A 21,683-nucleotide genomic window follows, 5' to 3' on the forward strand; every position below is an offset into this window, starting at 1 on the left:
GTGTCAGGACATAGGACTTAAATTTTGAAATAACTACGTCACCATTGCAAACACTGCTAATAAAGTCAGTCCAGATGGGTCAAATGTGCAAAACATTAAGCAGTGTCTGTCAACCCCATATGCTGTCATGATGAGATGTCAGTTAGCTATAGTAATAGTGTAGTGTGTAGTGGTAGCCTAACATGATACACTGTGCTAGGAAATGTGCTTTTAAACATGCTTACACAGCTTTTGGCCGTGCTGCCAGTAAACCAGTGATTGAGTGCAGGACACAGGTGCACCTGGCTGATATTCCTCTCCTGCGTTTAATCGGTTCATTCCGAGAGGCGATGACTGGGGCTACTGATCACTCAGATTTCTCCTTGGGTTGACAGAGGGTTAGAGTTAGAGTTTTCATTAAGCAGTGGAAACGTAAAACAATATTAGGTACGGTAAATCAATTAAATGAGTCTCCCTTGCCACCTCTTACTCATCCTTTACTGATATCACCACAAGCCTTTATACAGTTACTAGTTAAATGGCCCAACTGTAAACCAATAACTCAAGCATGATGAGTCAACCAGTTCCCTTAGTTTGTGTGCCACTCACTTCTCTATTCCCCAGTACAGCCTTTGTCTTGAGTTACTGAGTAAAGTTGGTGTGGGGGAGGTTAGTGTTAGTGTACAATCAGAAACCAGTGCTGCCTAATGAACATGAATATATGAATGCAATTTCTCAGTGAGACAAAATGGTATCATGTAGTAGGCTGGTTGGCAGGTGAATAAAAAGAGCCATTTCCTCTGAGACAGGTGGACTACAAACGTTGACCTTGGATGGCTCCCTCTGCTGGTGAAGCCAAGTAGCTAACATAATGAAGGTTTTCTCTCTTAATTATTTATAGTTTGAGTTAACTTTGACCAAATTAATAACCGTCAACAATTTGCTAACCACTTTAAATATTGCTGTTAAATGATATTATAAAATAACATCAATGGGTGACTTCGGTCAAGCTATCTAAAACTGATATTTTAGCTAGTTAGCTAGTTTCTTGTTAGCCGGAAGCTCTTTAAATACGTCATGAAGGCACAACTAGCTAACTTAACTATCAATAATTAAATAACTTGTTAATAAACAGTTCGCTTATATTTACATTAAAATATGCTTTACCTGTTGTGTGTAGGCTGATGAGCTTGAACGACGGTCAGAAAAACTTATAACAAACTGATAAATTGCAATAAATTGTTATTGATTTAGCCTTGTCACCATGGGAACGGGCAGTTATCCATCTACTATTCTGATTGGTTGATTATCCTTCTATTCTTGATGCTAAGTAATATAAAAAATAAAATATATTTGTATGACAATATAATATTCAGCCATTTATAATTATTTTAGGCTCCTGTGGTTTTAAAATGGCACACACTACGCAGGCCATAATTTGTAAACGACTTTAAAATGGCACACACTACGCAGGCCATAATTTGTAAACGACTTTCATTTTTGTTGATGTTTCTCTCCTTCAACTGTCAAGTTTGTCAGTTTATGGCAGAAATATCACAGGTCACACAGCAACACTGCTGCTGATGAATTGTTGTAGTTAGATATATACGAATGAGGCAAAATGTCAACCCTCTGTCATTAAAACTGAGATAAAACACATTATAACGTGCAGAATGTCAGTGGTTGTATTTTTTTCTCGATTCCCAAGAGCTTTCCGTAGTTTTAGACGATACCATTCATAAATGGGTGTTCTTATGGCTTGGGTCCGTGTAGGTTTGGTGTCATTATCATCGATATGTACAAATAAAGAATACATTTTTAAAAATCGAAAAATTCTTAAAGAGACTTTACCGTGTTTAAAACCAATAAAGCGTAACGACCAATTTACGCTTGTTCATAATACACCCCCGCGTAATACAATGGTAGAATCCGAGGTAGGGAAGACCTGTAAGTGAGACAAATCAAGCCTGTGACAGCGGAGAAACTTGAGTTTTATAACAACTAAATACCGAACAGAGGTACGTACTATTCAAAAGTCCACGCTCGGCCTCAGTAACCTCTTTTGTTTAACAACAGCGCCATGTTTTGCCGAGCTGTCAGTACAAAGGTGGGGAAACTGCAAAGAAGATGACCATTTGCTAGCGATAGCTGAGCTATCGTTAGCTTCCTGCTAGCTGACTAACGGCTAGCTTCTAGCCGAGACCTCAAAAAACTGTTGGGACTCGAGCAGGAAGAAGTAGCATGCTAGCTAGAAGCTAGCTAGCCTTTTAGCTAGCCATCCTATTTTGGGATTGGCATTCCGCTAGCTAGTAACCTTAACTTGGCTGCCTTTATCATGACTGTAAGAAGGCTGTGTTATTAGTAACGTTAACGCTCCCCTTTGAAGGACGAATATCGCAATATGTGAATTTGATAGCAAGAAGAACTGTGCATGATGATGTTGCAATGTTTTCACTGACGTGAATTCAACTGGTATGAATGACGAGAAACAACACAGGGCCTAGGTTCTCCTACTTGCAGGTGATCTGTTATTCTACTGACACAGATATAGAAGTTTACATATTATTTTATGCAGCAGTGTCGGCTGATAAGTTGCACAGCTATAACAGTATTGATACCTGATGGTTACCCAAGTGTGTTTGCTGATAATAAATGTCGATAGTACATCCATGAACTTGAGCACAATTATTATCTAAGCTGTTGCTACCATAGAAATGTGAGCAGCTGTTGTGAAGCAGGCTTTTTATTAGATTCATTTCTGTTGATGTGCATGTTCACTTTGCCTTAGATACTGACATCTGTGTCATGTAGTTACTCATGATCAACGTTGCTTTCAGTTACCTCTACTAATGAACTAAAAAGTCATTTAAAGAAATGACAACAAATCTTGTATTCATATTTTAATAACTATGTATTTAGTGTCATGAGCTTCATAAAAATGACTTGAAAATGTTTTTGATCATTATGTTTATCTGTCACTTGCTAGAGACACCTGTGTATTTCCACTGCTACTTTAGCCTGCTTCACTACAGATGTTATCCATTCACTTAAGGCCCATTATATCTGCTTTTAACAGTCCAAACAGCAGGATGGGAAGATGGGAGAATGGCTACATGATAACATGATAATTAAGAAACTGAATCTAAGAGTTAAGCAAGTTATGTGTTCATTTTTTAATTCCCTTGCTCACTTCTATGTTCCTGTTTTTCTTTTTTCTGTCAGTCTGAAAGAGAAACTGTACAATGTCCTTAAAGCCGCGGGTGGTGGATTTCGACGAGACATGGAACAAGCTACTGACGACAATCAAGGCTGTTGTGATGCTCGACTATGTGGAGAGAGCCACGTGGAATGACCGGTTCTCGTATCCTATGCCAACATGCTCCATGTAGAAATTTAAATTACAGCACAAGATTTTATGCTAAGTCTTAGAGCAGGGTTTAAGGACAGGAAGTCACATAGCTGCTCAGTACAGAAAAGCAGGTGCCAGCTTGCACAGAGCTTTGTGTATTAAGTTTTAAACACCGAATATGGCTAATTCAGATTGTTAGATTTGTTAAATGTCAGTGTGAAATCAACTGAGCTGTTAAATTATTCGTAGGGAATTACTCACTAAAACATACATTCTCTATCTAGTATTACATACATACTACATCTTTATAAACTGTAGTTTTACATCTATGTATGGAATCATGTTTGTCCTCATTATTTCTCCTTAATTCCGACATTAGTGACATTTATGCCTTGTGTGTTGCATACCCAGAGCCTTTGGGTGAGAGATTATACACAGAGACCAAGATTTTTCTCGAGAATCATGTTCGGCAGTTGTACAAGGTAAACGCTCACAAAAGCTCTCCAATTGCTGGCAAAGAAAAACCTTTAAAGCACATTTCTTTTTTATGGCATTATGGTTATTTCCGTAACACGTCATGCTTGTGTGTGTATTTTAGAAAGTCCTGGAATCAGAAGAGAAGGTTTTAGTGATGTACCACAGATACTGGGACGAGTACAGCAAAGGAGCTGACTACATGGACTGTTTGTACAGGTAACAGCGCTGCCTTTCATGCTCTTTGTTTCTATATGACTGATGTAGTTTTTGATATCAGTGAGTCACGATGCTGATTCAGCAACAATTTATTTTCACAAACAAAAGACCACAGTTTAAAAAGAAAGCAAAACTGGGGTGCAAGTGTCACGTTAATTTTTTTAGGTTGAGTATATGATGAGACCGCTTCCTTAAATTCACAGTGGTGTTGAAGAGGCAGGCGACTTTGTTTTGTTCTCTGTTTGAAATGTTTTGCAAGTACATTTGAAGGACACGTCTGTATTCAGCCCGCTGTTCGCTGTTGTCAATGCGGTGTGTTGAAGTACACCATCCAACAAAAGTCGTGAGCGAAAGCACACGCCTGTCTCTGTCAGCCCCGGCGCTTTAAAGTCGTCTCTGCGTGTCAAGGTCCTCAGATGCCGAGTGTACTAATTCTATCATGAGCTAGCCGAAAGTTTTTGTACACTTAAAATATTACCTTGAAAAGCTGATCCACTCTGAATCAATATTCCCTTGGAGAGCTTTCAGATCTATTTTTATGCGTACTTCCCACTGGACTGTCTCCGCATACATATGCCTTTGTAATTTATTATGTCAGCACAAGAGAAAGAGACAAGAGAGAGGGCAGCTCTTGGCTTTAGTGGTGACACAGTAGTGTTCAGCTCTTAATATAGCAGAGCTTGGCTTATTATCCTCACTTATGTCTGTGAATGTACACGTGTACGTTTGCTTCCTGTCAAACACAAATTATCATGTCATGGAGGTTTGACTGAGGTGCCAGCTTAATAAAAAGAAACTGTTAACACAGTCAGTCACAATTCTGCTCTTCAGGTTTCATGGTTAGTTGTGCTCAACACTAGCCGTTGTGTTAGCAGCCCTTCAACACTTGAATCTGGTGTTTATGCTTGTCAAAGCTGAACTCTTTGAGAGAAATCAGGGCCAGGGTGATTGCTATACCGCTGATAGAGGCAGACAGCACAGCTGTGAAAACCACACATCATTTAGAGTGGACAGAGTCAGCCAGCGTACATCAGCGTGATGAAAGCCATCAAAATATGTGTCAGTCTGTCTGGTCGCTGTCCTGCTGCTCGCTTCCTTTGAGAAATGTTGAAACACACGGCAGACATGCATTGAGACACAATTCCAGTGTATGCATTTCAACATCAGAGTATCTGTCATATTAATCAGTGACAGCAGTATGAAATGAGTCTTCCTCATATTGATGCTCTGTGTGTTTCTGTGCAATATGCAAATGTTTCCCAATGAGATTACTTTGTCAGTCTGCTGTTTGGTGCTGGGCAGGTCGTGTGCCGTCAGATTGTCAGATCTTTTTGCCTGAAACTGCTGCCTACAGAGGGTTAATGAGACCACTGTGAGACAGCCATACAGTAAATGTGTGGGCTGTAAAACCAAAACAATGTGCTACAATTCTCTGTAGAGCTGCAGACTTGGGTGATATGATGCTCAGTGATTTAGTGCTTTGATCAGCTGCTTTCACACAAGAAAGACAAAGTAAATTGATTCACAGTAATGACATCAAACATATTGATTGATGCAGGATTAAGACGGGATGGTTCTGTTGATATTATCTGAATCATCTTAACCTGTTGGTCTGTTATTAGGGAGATGTTTTTCATCTTTCAAACCTGTTTTTGACCAGTTAATGGGACTAATGTTGGGTATACAAACTTTAATGCCACCCATGAGTTCCACAGTTTGCCTTTAACTGTTGGGTCACCAGTCTGTGTTACTAAAATCACAAAGTTCACTGTAAGAATACTACATTCATGAACTGTAGTTGGTGTCGTGATTATTAATTTCCAGCAGTCATTGTCTGGAGGGAATAGCGCTCCCCAAAGCCACAGCCATTTATCAACCCAGGGATCCTTTAAAGTCTTAGAGAACATTGGAGTTATTCATTTAAAGATAAGGCCTTAATTCATATTGAAACGTCTTACATCACTTTTTCAAAAGTCTTAAAAAATGGTAAAACATGGGAAGCAGGATTTTATGATTTTCCTTTTTGACATTGCAATGTAAAATTTCAAAATAATTGGTAAGATCTTTTTTTTCCCCCCAAATAATTTACCACTTTGCCTCTCAAAATAACATCACACAGATCAGGACAGCAGAACCAGCAACCCTCATATTTTGTTTTCAGCCAGGATGCTCAGAGCAGAGGATCCACTGTCTGCTAGCTAGCTGTCACTATACCCTGGATGACACAAGGACGTGCAAAATGTATCAGTAATTGGCTATGTAACTGAGATTTTGCAGCAATGGCTAAAACCGGTACGATGTCGGTTCAAATTTTTTTCCCTTCAGTTTTGGTTGTTGTAGTTTTGATCTTGTATTTTATTCTTACTGGCTTTAAAAAAAAATGTAAGAAGTCTTAAATCTAACTTGCCTTAAAAAAACCTTCTTAATATACCAAGTCTCACAGTGAAATATTTTTTAGAATTGGCTGTGTCCCAGGCTCAGTAGTTGGCAAAGTATCCTGGACATTGTTTGCTTTCATTGGCTAACCTGCCTCTCAATAGCCACACAGTGAGTGAGCGACCATCAGGGTAACCAAAGACTGACCGTCTCACACGTCGCCTCCATGAGTGAATGAACTCAGCTTCAGCCGGTGGCCGCTGGCAGCAGCAGTGTTGTGGTTGTGCAACACTGTAGTTGCAGTTGTTGTTGTTGTTGTTGTACACACTTGATACGATTAGTATGTTAACCTCTTGACCTCCTGGCCCAATTTATTCAGGTATCTCAACACTCAGTTCATCAAGAAGAACAAACTAACAGAAGCAGACCTACAGTACGGCTACGGGGGAGTGGACATGAACGAGCCGCTCATGGAGATCGGAGAGGTATTGACTCATTTTCTCGTACTGTAATAAAATATAATCTGCACACTGCGCCCTCAATGGTTGTTAGGTGGAAGTAAGGAGAGCGCATGCACAGATTGTTTTAGATATTAATGGGATTCAGAGGGAAGCGAGCACCCAGGTCAAGATTTCACCTTACACCACCCTAACCCATGATCTGTTTACACTGTTGTTACATGCTGTCTTTTCCTCTGTCGTTGCAGCTGGCGCTAGATATGTGGAGGAGACTAATGATCGAGCCCCTGCAGGCTGTCCTGATCCGGATGTTGCTGAATGAAATCAAAAAGTATGTTTTTCACACAAAAAGTCCACATTTCGTTGTCTGAGATGAATATTTGTCTTTCTGCAGTGCTACAGATAAGAGAGAAAGCGTATTTAGTCCTGTTAATCTAATTGTACGCTCCTTTGTTTTTAATTATCAGTGTTACACTTTCTTATTTCCAGTCTTTGACATCATTAATGTAGTCTAATTGGGCTGCAGGATTTAACCTACACTTACCAGTGCTCCCACCATGCTAATGATTCCAGTGCTCCGCTTAAAATACAATACAAACACATCAGACCTAATGCTAGCTTCCTCCTATCTTGCAGTGATCGTTGTGGCGAGAACCCCAACCAGAAGGTAATCCATGGGGTCATCAACTCCTTTGTTCATGTTGAACAGTACAAGAAGAAGTTTCCACTAAAGGTGAGACAACAAATATTGACCCAGAGGATGAGAGGATTCTTTGTGTTGTGTTTTTATATCTGATTCTCAAGCTGGCTCTTGATCGGTATAGTGTAGGTTGCTAAGTGCTGAAGATATTGGCCGTGGAGATGTCTGCCTTCTCTCCAATGTAATAGAACTAGATGACACTCAGCTTGTGGTGCTCACAGCGCCAAAAAAAAAACATTTGAAAGAAAGACAGGTAGACAGAAAATAGTTCCTACATGAAGCTGCTCACAACAAGGTCTGTGGATTATCTTGAGTAACTTCGTCATGATTCCTGGAAAGAGACATTGCTGATGAGTTTTCCAAATACATTCTTGGCGCTTTGAGCACCACAAGCTGAGTGACATCTAGTTTTATTTATTGGAGAGAAGGCAGACATCTCTCCAGCTCATATCTCCCACGCTCTGCAACTCGAAACAATCTAGATTGCTAAATAACGATACAGGTGAGAGGAAAAATATGTTTTTGATTTGGGGGTGAACTGTACCTTTATTGTCCTGATCACGTCCCTGATTACTAGGGCGAGTGTTTTTCTTACAGTTGTGAATTATCCACAAAATGTGCTGTAGCCATCGTCTTCTTATACTAAATCCTCTCTTCTTCCTGTGTTGCAGTTTTATCAGGAAATCTTTGAAGGGCCATTTCTGACGAAAACAGGAGAGTATTACAAACAGGAAGCCTCCAATCTACTGCAAGAATCCAACTGCTCACAGTATATGGAGAAGGTAAGATAGATGGGCCGATAATGAAAGTATGTGAATGCTGCGTGCGTTCAGGCTGTCATGTGAGCGTATGAGCTGCTGTAACACTGTCATAACCTCGCTGCGTTGCTTGCAGCTGGAGTTGAGTTTAGGATAAATACTGTGTATGTAGCTTGGTATGATTGTGTGTGCGCACCAGCCTCTATTCATATGAGTGTACATTCATCCAGGGCCCATGTGTGTGTGTGTGTGTGTGTGTGTGAACTGTCAGGTCATGTCTGTCTGGTGACATAAGAGTTTTAATCTGAGTATTAGCTCTACCATTAACTCGCTAAGGCTGAGATCACAGACCCCTGGGCAACCTCAGCTGCCATGACCTCTCTCTCTCTGTTTGTCTGTCCCTCTTTCTGTGTGTCTGTTTTATCTGTTTCTCTCTCTGTGTGTATGTCTGGCTCCCTCGTTTATTAATTCTGGGAATAATCAGATTTCTCTGATAGATTTATCCTTCCAGCCTGTAAACAGGATCATCATTAAAGCCTTGCTAGGCATTAGGGCAGTATGTGATATGACTGTGAGAGAGCAGCAGCAGATACGGTGCAGCGTGTTTGGACAGGGTCAGTCACAGTTGCTTATCTGACCCAGATCATAGCCGTGGAGAAGCTGCTTCTTCTCTTTCTTTTTTACTTATGTGCTGTTTGGTGTGTGTGTGTGTGTGTGTGTGCTCAGAGCAATATGTAGACATAAAATACTGACTGTCCTAACACCACAGAATAAAGTTCTGGTCAATATGTTTTATACAGTTAACAGTTACAGGGTTTGACAGGTGTCTTGCACTTAATATTTAGTAGACGCAGGGTTGGAAGTTAAAGCATATTCTAAGGAAAGGCAGTAATAAGGCAGCTGGGTTCCTGTTTCACAATGTTGTTATGAATAGATAAAATGTAATCTATGTTTTCAGCAACCATTGGGGAGTAGGGCTGCATGATGTATTGTAGTTTTATCATCATTGTGATGTCAGCCTGTACGATAAACACATCGCAGAAAACTGCAATGTTCTTGTCACTGTTTTTTGAGTTAGTTAAATCAGAGCATCAGTAGAAAACTGCACTTAAAATACATTTATTTATTAGCCTGTCTTGTTGGTGCCTTTTGTGTTCAGTTCAGTGTTCAGTTGGTCAAATAAAATAATGTTGGAAATGATTTCTGCTAGTTTTTTAAATTCAGTGTATCTATAATCTTGCTTAATGTATTTTTTTTCTCATATCGTGCAGCCTTTTTGGGGAGTTACATCTGAAACAATACATATAAAGTGAACCTTAATAAAATAAATGTTTTTAAGATTTTTGTGGTTGCTTGAGGGTTGAATGAGACCGGACCATTCTGCTAAGTGTAGTAGTGCTGCAACGATTAGTCGACTAATCGATGACTAATCAACTACTAAAACAATCGGTGACTATTTTGGTAGTCAACTAATCGGTTTGAGTCATTTTCCATAGAAAAGCACTGTAAAAGTACCCAAAATACTCTTATTGCAGCTTCTTACGTTCAAATATTGGCAGCTTTACACACTCTCCCATGACGGTGAACTAAAAGCCTTTGGTGTGAGTACGAAACAAGACATTAGATGACATAATTTTGGGGTTTGGGAGAGACAGACAGACATTTTTCAACATTTTAACACATTTTGAGATAAAATGATTAGTCGACTAATCAAAGAAATAATCAACAGATTAGTCGACAGTGAAAATAGTCGTTAGTTGCAGCCCTAAAGCGTAGTGGTTTTTTAATTAATTGTAAGATTTCTTTTGCATATCGTAACAAATTTCTTGCTACGATGATAATAACTCAACATTTTGTCCAAATTCAGTTTTTTAGATAAATAAAAGTCAGTCGAATTGCTAAAAAAAAAAAGCAAGATGGAGTAAATATAGAGTTAGATATTTAAGAAAAATTATGTGTATCATTCACAGTCAGTGGGGGTATAGCAAAATCTAGTGGCTCAGTGTGTTGTGATGCAAAAATGTGACGGTAGGCTTTGTGGAGAATTGGATCAGACTCGTAAAAGAATTGTGAAGAGTTACCAAAAGAAGCAATAGCGGGATCTTTGTTTTCTCAACTTGTGTTTCACAACTTACATTGGTCATAGTCATTTTAACCAACATATATACAGACTGTAGAAACGGCATTTAAACAAGGTATTTCTGAATTTCTGTCGCATTTGACAAACTGACCCTTCTGCCCTTCTCTTATTCGTCTTCCTCATCCTCTAGGTTTTGGGGCGGTTGAAAGATGAAGAGATGAGATGTCGGAAGTACCTGCACCCCAGCTCCTATGCCAAAGTCATCCATGAATGCCAGCAGAGGATGGTCGCAGATCACCTGCAGTTCCTGCACGGGGAGTGTCAGAGCATTATACGGCAGGAGAAGAGGGACGGTGAGAGCACGTACAGTCTTATGTGTCCTGTTGCATCTGTTGACTCAGGCAATATACAAACTGACGTGTGGTGTTCTTGTTTTGTCCAGACATGGCCAACATGTACACTCTGTTGCGGGCCGTGGCCAACGGGCTGCCCCACATGATCCAGGAGCTGCAGGTCCATATTCACAACGAGGGCATCAGAGGCACCAGTAACCTCTCTCAGGAAAACGTTAGTACTGCAGCGTTGCGTGTGTGTGTGTGCGTGCATACATGCCTGCAATTGTGTACAGTGTACTGGATTTTCAAGCTGCTGTCCTTTTTTGGAAAATAGCTTTGGAAGGGCTTCAGACAAGCATGACCAGTATTGTGTTTTGTAAGGTTGTTGTACTGTTGATGCTTGAAGGCATCTTGATCAGACAGGTTTTTTGTAAGATAAAATACTTTTAATACTTTGTCTCTCTCTTCTGGCCTCTCTAGATGCCAACCCTGTTTGTGGAGTCAGTGCTGGAGGTTCACAGTAAATTTGTTCAGCTCATAAACACAGTTCTAAACGGAGATCAGCACTTCATGAGCGCACTCGATAAGGTAATAAACCCCCGACTGTAACAGCTGCTGCCTCATTAACATACTCATAACAGTCACTAGATGGCAAAAGTGAGGGTTTAGGCAAGTTCCTTTTCCTAGTGTACACTTTCTAACTGCAAAACCACAGTTATAAATGTGTTTAGGTGTCATTAGATACATGTGTGGATGTTCTTCTTTTCACTATTGGACCGACTGTTTATTTGATTTCTCTTTCACAGGCTTTGACGTCTGTGGTGAACTTCAGGGAGCCTAAGTCCATCTGTAAAGCCCCTGAACTGGTGAGCACACACATTCACACACACACGCACACACAGTATTAAACACAGTGCCTTGACCGGGTCATGTCTCTCCTGGTGTCTCTGTGCAGCTGGCGAAATACTGTGACAATCTGCTGAAAAAGTCTGCAAAGGGAATGACGGAGAACGAGGTGGAGGACAAGCTGACGAGCTTCATCACAGTGTTCAAGTACATAGACGACAAGGACATCTTTCAAAAGGTGATCAGAGTTTGTCTCATGCTGGTGATGTAACAGAAAAGTTTTGTTTTGTTTCCTCAAATCTCCAGACTAGGGGAGCAGTTTTGAGCCTAAAATAGTTAAAGAAGTATGAGTGTCAATTTTTAGTCTCCTCAATCGTCCCAAAATAAAAAGTTTTTCATGTCTTTTTGTTTTGTCTCCCCACAGTTTTATGCCAGAATGCTAGCAAAGCGGTTAATACATGGTTTATCATTGTCAATGGACTCAGAAGAAGCCATGATCAACAAACTAAAGGTAAAAGCAGAGTTGCTGCCGGACGCTGCCACTGCCAGTCTTTAATACCCCTCTGTTCAAACACCCTCTGTCCCCTCTATTTCCACAGCAGGCTTGTGGCTACGAGTTCACGAGCAAACTCCACAGAATGTACACAGACATGAGCGTGAGCGCCGACCTCAACAACAAGTTCAACAATTTCATCAAGACGCAGGAGACGGTGGTGGACCTGGGCATCAGCTTCCAGATCTATGTATTACAGGTGAGGAGGACTCTGGCGTGGCTTGCATACCTCACTCTTGCCAACAGCCATAGGATTAAAATCTAAAGCCCTGTTTGCACGGGACCAGTATTACCAGGGGACCTCATGTGATTTAGAATTACCCTTATTATCCATGTGTTTCATGCAGCACACTCGCACAGGATAAGTGAAGTTTGTATTTTACATGAATTTACTGGCTTTATCCCTGAATTTGATGCACAGAGTCATTTGTGACTCAACTCTACACAACACAGAAACACGACACAGCACTGCTAGAGATGATGAAAATCTTTGTCCTCCTTTTTTATTTTTTTACTTTATTAAATGTGGCATAAACAAACACGTGCGCCACACAATTTGAGCTTGTTCTTTCTGCAAATAGGTCTTCATGTTGTGTAGGGAGATGAGCCTTTTGCACCCAAAATGCTGTGAAACATTTCAGTCATTATTGCCAACGCAGCTGTGGGTTTCCAATCAGTGAAGCCACAGCTTGAAGATCTAATCATCCCCTTTGTCTTAATCTACACGTGCAGAAAATTCACCGGACCACTCGATAAAGTTTGCTCCAAAACTCAAAATGGTACAGAGACAATCGCCCATTTCCAAATCCAAAATTATCCACAAAAAAGAGGTGAAGAATAAGGTAAAAGATGTAAGAGAGAGGCGGTTAAAAAAAACTGTGTCTCCCCACTCTTCACTGCAATTAACTCTCTGGAATCCAAAAACTCCCTCTACTGGTGAGTGCCAAAAAAGGGGCAATTAAAGGTACAGTACAACAATAATAGGACCCTTATCTTAATAGTTACACATGTAAAACTGCATTTAAACTCCTACAGCAGCCTTTTCAATTCTCGACAGGGAAAGAGGCAACAAAAAACTTAAATACGATCCCAAATCACAGAGATGCCGATTCACACAGGACTAATATTATCCCATGAACTCTGTGTTTGTTGAAATTTGATAGAATTATGTGGAATTTTCACTTGAGAAATTATGGACATGGCAGATTTGCATGGGGTTAGGATCACAGAAGACCTCCACCATTACTACATATCAGGGTTTTCCCAGCCTATCTAAGACAAAGGCGGGCCGTCTGGGTGATTTTGGCCGCCGCCTTGATTAGAGTGCGTGTGTGTACGTGGGGGGGCGTTCAGATGTAGCGTCTCTTGCGCACACAAACCCATTACTTTCAATGTAGACACGTCATGCGCGCTCACAACCCAAAGCGACATGCGCACAGCTCCACGGACCTGCTTCTCCCTCCGGTGTTGTGTCAGATCTCGGTTCCCCCTCAGGCTGTGTCTCTCCTACTGTTTCCCACGGAGCTCTGCCCCTTCTGAAAGGCAAAGGAAGCCCGTATGTGGAAAGACGTTGCCTCCGAGATGTAGAATGTGTATTATAGAAGAGAAACACACATTTCAGGACAGCTGACTTGTATCACCGGAACAGACATGTCCTGTGATTTTCAGCCTCCTTTCATATTTAATAGAGGGGGGACAATACTTGACAGTAATATTCTCAGCTGTCAGGATGTGCCTGCTGTAAAGGGTAAATATAATCATAGAAGGCTGAAAATCACAGGACATGTCTGTTCTGATTATACAAGTCAGCAGTGTAAAGCTCAAGCATGTGGGGGCCTCCTTTCATATTTAATAGAGGGGGGGACCGTATCTGAAAGTACAGCTGTCAAGTTGCCCCCCGCCACAGGCCTTTGCCACCTTGGTCTCGGAAAAACCCAGGGAAAACCCTGCATATTGCTAGAGGTCCCCAGGTCATACTAGTCCCATGTGAACAGGGCTTTAGAATATTATGAACATCAGTAAATAATGTGACCCCAGATGTTGTGCTTCCAATCATATCACAATATTCATCACAGCTTTTTCAGAAAGTTTCGATTCTGCCAGCCAAAGCTGTTGTCCCCATGTTCTCAGTAAATGTTTAATGTTGTGGTAAATGCCATGTGGTTGCAGGCTGGAGCCTGGCCGCTAACGCACGTCCCCTCCTCCACATTCGCCATCCCTCAAGAACTAGAGAAGAGTGTGCAGATGGTGAGTTTACGTTCATGGAGCACGGCTGAATTGTCAGTTATTGGTTCTTGCTGTTTTAAAGGAGCACGTTGCAAAATCGATTCTGTCTCCGTCTCCTTTTGCAGTTTGAGTTGTTCTATAATCAGCACTTCAGTGGGAGGAAGTTGACCTGGCTGCACTATCTCTGCACAGGTAACACAAAGACACATTTTAAAGCTGAATTATGCAAGATACACTTATAAGAATGCATCAGTTTGAGCCAACATCTGAAACAAAACACATACTTATGTAATACAACCAAGGGTATTCACAAAAACAGTAATCAGTTTGTTTCAATCATATGTACGACCATTTACCTGCGTCCGCCTGTCTCAAACAGGTGAGGTGAAGATGAACTACCTGTCCAAGCCCTACGTTGCCATGGTGACCACCTACCAGATGGCTGTGCTGCTGGCCTTCAACAACAGCCAGACGGTGACCTACAAGGAGCTGCAGGACGGCACCCAGATGAACGAGAAGGAGCTACAGAAGACCATCAAGTCCCTGCTGGACGTCAAGATGCTCAACCACGACTCGCAAAAGGTCTGAGCTTTCTCGTGCGACATGGGAATCTGAAACACATCGCACATCTGAGCCAGACAAGAAACTCTCTTGCCAAAGTGCTCTGTCTTTTCTAATAAGTATTGATTGGGAAGTTTGTGTTTATTTGTACCAGATGCCTCGTCAAGTCTGTCTTCCATCCCTGCCCACCCATAGTGTCAATACTTTTACCATAACTTTGTTCCAGACATGTGAGAAGCAATGATGATTACTTAAACACAGCATATCTTGTGCTCTGCTCACAGGAGGAGATTGAAACCGAGTCCACGTTTTCATTAAATATGAGTTTCACCAGTAAAAGGACAAAGTTCAAGATCACAACATCAATGCAGAAAGACACACCACAGGTTAGACAAATGGTCTTTCTCAGCGCTTTCTCAAGATCTGCAGTTGTCCTGTTGTTTGGCAGCTGTGTTGATACCTAAATCTGCCTTGTCACATACCTGTGTGGTCACCAGGAGATGGAGCAGACGAGGAGTGCCGTAGACGAGGACCGCAAAATGTATTTACAAGCTGCTATAGTGAGAATCATGAAGGCCCGCAAGGTGCTCCGACACAACGCCCTCATTCAGGAGGTAGGTTTTCATTTGACTTTATTTTGAGGGATACATTTTGTTGTTTCAAACAATTAGGTGGCCATTTTTTTGTCATTAAACAAGACCGATATTTCAAGCAAAGCAGTGTTTAATGTTTTCTATCATGTCTTTATCATCACGGGGGGGAGTATTGTTTTTAAAGCCTGCAACTGTTTCACTGTCTCACACAATAAAAATCACACAGATTCACAGAATAAACACGTGTGCATTTATATTTACATTCACCAGCCACTTTATTAGGTAAACCATGCTAGTGTCAGTTGGACCCTCTTTTGCCTTCAGACCTTCCCTAACTCTTCGTGACATAGATTCAACAAGGTGCTGGAGACATTCCTCAGAGATTTAGGTCAATATTGACATGATGACATCACACAGTTCCTGCAGATTTGTCGGCTGCACATCCATGATGAGAATCTCCCGTTCCACCACATCCCAAAGGTGCTCTATTGGACTGAGATCTGGTGACTGTGGAGGCCATTGGAGTACAGTGATCTCCTGTGTTAAAGAAACCTGTTAGAGGTGATCTACACATTGTGACATTTTGAGTTCATCAGAAGATGGGTACACTGTGGTCATAAAGGGATGGACACGGTCAGCAACAATACTCAGGTAGGCTGTGGTGTTTAAACCATGCTCAGTTGGTACTAAGAAAATCTCCCCCACACCATTACACCACCACCACCAGCCTTAACAGCTGATACAAGGCAGGATGGATCCATGACGCCAAATTCTGACTCTACCATCTGAATGTGGCAGCAGAAATCCAGACTCATCAGACCAGGCAACGTTTTTCCAATCTTCTATTGTCCAGTTTTGTTGAGCCTGTGTGAACTGTAGCCTCAGTTTCCTGTTGTTAGCTGACAGGAGTGGCACCTGGTGTGGTCTTCTGCTGCTGTAGCCCATCTGCTTCAAGGTTGGACGTGTTGTTGGTTCAGAGATGGTCTTCTGCAGACCTTGGTTGGAACCAGTGGTTATTTGACTTCCTGTTGCCTTTCTATCATCTTGAACCAGTCTGGCCACTCTCTTCTGACCTCTGGCATCAACAAGACATTTTCACCCAGAGAAATGTGTAGACATAGTTTTAGAGACAGGAAGTGGTAGCATTTGTAACTGTTTAATGACTATTTTCAAATGTCCCCGTGTGCAGGTCATCAATCAGTCCAAAGCCAGGTTCAACCCAAGTATCAGCATGATCAAGAAGTGCATCGAGGTGCTCATTGACAAGCAGTACATCGAGCGAAGCCAGACCTCAGCAGACGAGTACAGCTACGTGGCGTAGGGAGACGAGCCGAGCCAGGGAGCACTTCAACACAAACACTCGCCTGTGTGAGCGACCAACCGGCAAACACAGGTTTAAAACGTGAAATAAATAACAAAACAGACTCATTCATCCATTTAGGTTTTGGACTGCGGCTGTCTGCTGTGACTCTGTGCGGTGACTAAAAGCAGGACTGGTGCCTCCATCTTTGAAAATAAGAAAAGGTCATCGTGTCACGTCAGACAGCCAGCTAGCACCACCACCCACGAGACCCTCCTCCCAATCCCCACCCACCTTCTGATTTTAAGCTGTTTACAACATCACCAGTGCCACGCACCTGTGCGTCAACCGACAAGAAGAAAATGCCTATAGCCGTTGGAGAGGAAAGAGCTGATAAACATACTAGTCAACCGAATATAAAGGAAATAAAAAAAAAGAAGCCCAGGGGAAAGAGGTAGTTGTGACATCAATGACACATTGGTGGCTACACATTAAAAAAACATGCTTTCTTTTCTCACGTTTGCAGTTGTTGTGTGTTTATTTTTCTTTCTTTGTTAAATGTTCTGAAGTTAGGAAAAAATATTGTAATAAATCTGGTATACTGACTATTGTATCTACTTTGAAATGTAAAGAAAAAATGAGGTGACAAACATGATCCTGCTGCTTGTCAAATAAATAAATAAAAACACTGAAAGGTTTTATGTAAACGTCTGTCGAGTGGATCCATATGTAAGTCATTGCTGCTTTTGTTGTCAATGAATATGTGCTCTGATACTGAAATGTTACTGCTGTGTAACAGGTACTTTTCTGACTCTGATCTGCTGCCAAAAAAGCGAGAAATACGGGCACCAAATCCAAAATGTAACAAAAGCATAAACTAATTAGCAGCAGCAGTACCAGCCTTTAACTGTGAAGCAGCCTATCATTTGATTAAACAAATGTAAGAAAGGAACTGACTTCACTGCAGCTCAGAGAAGAGGAGAAGAGAAAACACTCCCATCAGTTTGGTGGAAACTAGGAACAGGAACAAAGGAGCACATTGAAACAAACAACAATGGCCATGTTATGCATTTGTATGAGACCACTGAACACTGGAGCTCACATCTGAGCCGCCAGTCATTTTATTGACACATCAACACAACACAGCAATGCACTAAATTTATATCAGTTTGGAAGAAACTAGAGAACAACTGCAAGGGAACAAAAAAGTTTTGTCTTCTGCTAGTGACCTTGTCACGACTGGTAGCATGAGCCACAGATAGTCCAGCTCCTCCAGGATGGCATGGTCACAAGAAGGTTTGCTGTGTCTCCCAGCACAGTCTCAAGAGCATGGAGGAGATACTGTTACACAGGGAGAGATGGACAGAGCTGTAGAAGCACATCAACCCAGCAGCAGGACGAGCACTACAAAATGACCTGCAGTAGGTTACTGGTGTGCATGTTTCTGACCATCTCTCAATTCTGGTGTTCTCTGGTGAGAGATGGTGATTGGTGTTCTCTGCTCGCATCTTCACAGATGAGCACAGGCGTGAAAGAGTCTTGGGTACATCGGTGAAGGTTTTTAACGTGAATAAATCGTTCATCAATATCTGATGTGTGAGCCCTGAATCTTTTATAGATAGCCCCAGATCTAAATATGTTTCAAAACAAGAATAGGCCTACTAATAAAAAGCCCCACATCTAATAATCTGTCATTCTGCTCATGCATGTACTCAAATAAAAGTACTTAGCTACATTACACCACTGTTAACATAAATACATACATTTACCTTTCCAACTCTAGTCAGTTAATGTTTAATGATAGCAGTTGGAAAGTATCTTGTTTCTGCACAATAAACTGAAAACTACTAACGACTACAAATATTTTTAACATCAAAACTGATAATCTTAAACAGTTATAGGTAAATAAGGTGCCAAAGTGTATTAAAAAAGGCATCAAAATGGAGCTTTTTCCCAGGTAGGATCACCTCTGACCCCCCTACAGAGCTCTGGGAGAGGCTCCCAGTGTCCTCACATCCTAGAAACGCCCCTGTATGTCGATAAATACCTTAAAAAACAATCATATAAAAACATTTCCCAGCATTCATCTCTTCAGCACAGGGCCATGCCTGACCAATTTGGCACCCTAGGCAAGATATTTCTCCACGGGCAGTTTGTGTGTGGGAGGGAGATGCACTTGAGGCTACATCACTTGGTGCTGAGGTGGATGAGGTGGCTGCAGTTACATTAGTAGGCCCAGGATTTGCAGAGGTGGGGGACAAATACTTCAGAAGTGCATCTAAAAAGAGGAGATACGTATATTTGAGAAACTGGGCTTTTACAATATATTAATCAAATAGCTGTTGATTGTGAAACCATCATGGCATAACCATAGAGCACCTAACATTACAGCCTGCCTTGGTCTAATGACATTTTAAACACAGCAAACAGCCAAAATATAAAAAATGCAACTGTAACATCACAAATCTGAAAATTGGAAAACATAAATATACAGTATATGGAAAAAAAAAAACTCCCTGGCGCCCTCTGACATGCTGGCGCCTATAGCATTTGCCTAACCTGCTCTATGGTAACCAACCATATTCCTGCCTTAAACTGACCTGTTCCATGTATCATTTTTGCTGTTTGGAATCCAGAACTTTGGAACTCAGTGTCTCAAATCCACTCAGAATGCAGATAGAACCAGAACATTCTAGGGTGGCCATTTGCTGTGGGCGGGGCTAAAATGAATATTTCCTTTGTGACATCACATCGCAAGATATCAGAGTTTGTAAGTACCCCAGTGCCACATTGTCAGTTACCAACTGTCGGTGGCGACTTTGACAACTGGTAAGTAGCAAAGTCAGTAGCAAGACATCATTAGTGTTGCACTATTGGAGAAGATGTTTAAACAACAACCACAAAGACAAGGCGCTGACGGCACCTCCGAAATGGCACCATCCACAGCACAGAATAATGACGATCCTGCATACCTCCGCTGGCAAATAGCAAAGCTGGATGACTTAAACGATTCATTGTTAGAAATGAATGCGAAAAGGGCAATACAAATGCAGGCTCTTGAGGCAGATAAAGAGACTCTCAAGGCAGATTTAGAAACTGCCAACGCCGAAATCCGGGACCTGCGTAAACAGAGTGAGGACAGTGACGCTGAAAAGAAAAAACTTTTTGACGAAACCATGGACCTCACCTCAAAACTCATGGATTGTCACTTACAGCACAGCCGTGATACAGAGGTACTGGAGAAGAAGCTCAGCAACAGCCACGACAGTATGACTGCACTGAAGAAGCAGCATGAGTCTGATCTCCTTAGAGTGAGAGCGGACTGGGAGGGGAAGTTAGCTGAAGAGCAGGCCAAGTGGGAGACAGAGGTCGCGCAAGAGAGAAGAAAAGATGCCGCGACACACGCTGATGAGGTGACAGAAATTCATCATAGCTATGTCACTCAAATGACTGACTACAAAGAACAACTGGCTAGTCTACAAGGTAAGCTTCAAGAACGACGCCAGTATTTTACCAGTGCACTGACAGCAGCAAAAATCAGGTTTGAAGATGAACTTAATGACCTGAAGGAAAAAAATTGGGAGTTAAAGAGGACTGTCTATGCTCAAAAGCATTTTAAAGAGGACGTTCTTAAGTTGAGGGAGACTGTCAAAGAAAAAGACGAAATAATTGAGACGAAAGAAAAGCTCATAGGTAAGTTCAGAGAGGACAGACAAAATTTATTGAAAGACTGGCAGTTGGCAAGAGACAATAAGGCTGCTGCTGAGGCTTCACTGAAGAATCTGAAAACGAGCCACGCAGATCTCCAGTCGACATTAAAGGCTACACAGTCTGAATTGAGCCGGTCAAAAACTTGGCAAGAGAAAGCCGGCGCAGAGCTGCTGGAGTTAGTAGATGCCAAAAAAAGCCTGTTGGATCAAAGTAACAAATTAACATCACAAGTGTCTGAGCAGAAGAAAAAGATCAGCAAACTGGAATCCACTCAGCACCGTTTCAAGACAGATCTGGAGGCCTGCAGCTCTTCAATGTCAGATTTTAAGTCATTAAAATCTAAATACGTTGAGCTTTGCAGACGCTACCTTCACAATTACAGGCCTTGTGAAGTGAAGTTGGATCTGGACCTTGAGGACGAGCTGCGAGAGAAGATTGCCTGTGCTGATAGGAAGCTCAGCTCTTACCAAAATACCATCAAGAATGGCCTCAAGGATGTTAAATATTACCAAGATCTGTTTGACAAAAATCTCATTGTGACTCAAGTTTATGTCGACAAGGTCCATAAATTAGAGAAGGAGAATAACAGTTTGAGAAATGATCTTAGACACACTCAACTGCTCCTTCAGAAGGCAACAAAGCCAGTGCAGCAGAGGGTAAAATCCTGGATTAATAAAAAAATCCTGGGAAGGGTACCTGTTGCCCCAGAGGCTGCAGAGGAACCACCAGCCCACTACCCAGACGACTGGCAGCCTTCAGACCTCCTAGATGACAATATTGTACCATCTGTGCAACCCTGTCCGAGCGAACCATCAGCATCCTCGGAGCCAGATCCTCTGGATGGTGTCATTGTGGTGAAGCCGTATGTGGTAGAAGATCTCCCACCAGTTGACGAGTAAATTTCCGTCATGGTGTACATTGATGACATAGCACTCAGACGTTCATTGCAATAAATGTCTGAGTGCTATGGCATGGTGCAGCAATAACATAGTGCCTTGATGACATAGCGCTCAGACGTTCAGTGATTGAACGTCTGAGCGCTATGTCATCAATGCACTATGTCATAGCACTGAGACATTCATTGCAGTGAATGTCTCAGCGCTATGGCAGACGTTCAGTGAATGAACGTCTGCCATAGCGCTGAGACATTCACTGCAATGAATGT

At 41.7% G+C, this 21,683-nt stretch overlaps 2 protein-coding genes across 2 annotated transcripts; both read left to right on the plus strand.

Moving 5' to 3' along the window:
• The first annotated feature begins 1,887 nt into the window (after window positions 1-1,887).
• cul2 (cullin 2) lies at window positions 1,888-17,501 on the plus strand. Its single transcript, XM_050056593.1, has 21 exons — window positions 1,888-1,997; window positions 3,202-3,340; window positions 3,708-3,810; window positions 3,927-4,021; window positions 6,777-6,882; window positions 7,104-7,186; window positions 7,492-7,588; window positions 8,227-8,337; window positions 10,584-10,746; window positions 10,836-10,960; window positions 11,209-11,316; window positions 11,535-11,594; window positions 11,684-11,812; window positions 11,999-12,085; window positions 12,174-12,326; window positions 14,297-14,374; window positions 14,479-14,545; window positions 14,733-14,935; window positions 15,199-15,300; window positions 15,412-15,528; window positions 16,697-17,501. Exons 2-21 carry the CDS (start codon window positions 3,222-3,224, stop codon window positions 16,826-16,828), a joined length of 2,238 nt encoding a protein of 745 aa, XP_049912550.1. The 5' UTR covers window positions 1,888-1,997; window positions 3,202-3,221; the 3' UTR covers window positions 16,829-17,501.
• Window positions 17,502-19,737: 2,236 nt separating this feature from the next.
• Window positions 19,738-21,417, plus strand: LOC126397539 (paramyosin-like). The gene has a single exon (XM_050056395.1). It carries the CDS (start codon window positions 19,738-19,740, stop codon window positions 21,415-21,417), a length of 1,680 nt encoding a protein of 559 aa, XP_049912352.1.
• The last annotated feature ends 266 nt before the right edge of the window (window positions 21,418-21,683 follow it).

This window comes from Epinephelus moara, chromosome 11 (genome assembly GCF_006386435.1).
Source record: "Epinephelus moara isolate mb chromosome 11, YSFRI_EMoa_1.0, whole genome shotgun sequence".
Lineage (NCBI taxonomy): Eukaryota > Metazoa > Chordata > Actinopteri > Perciformes > Serranidae > Epinephelus > Epinephelus moara.

Bases quoted from the DNA above. Each gene is read 5' to 3' on its own strand.
- cul2 (XM_050056593.1), top strand. From the start codon at position 3,222: ATGTCCTTAAAGCCGCGGGTGGTGGATTTCGACGAGACATGGAACAAG. The intron at 7,187-7,491 runs GTATGTTTTTCA...CCTATCTTGCAG, and splicing joins TTGCTGAATGAAATCAAAAA to TGATCGTTGTGGCGAGAACC. The intron at 14,936-15,198 runs GTCTGAGCTTTC...CTCTGCTCACAG, and splicing joins TCAACCACGACTCGCAAAAG to GAGGAGATTGAAACCGAGTC.
- LOC126397539 (XM_050056395.1), top strand. From the start codon at position 19,738: ATGGCACCATCCACAGCACAGAATAATGACGATCCTGCATACCTCCGC.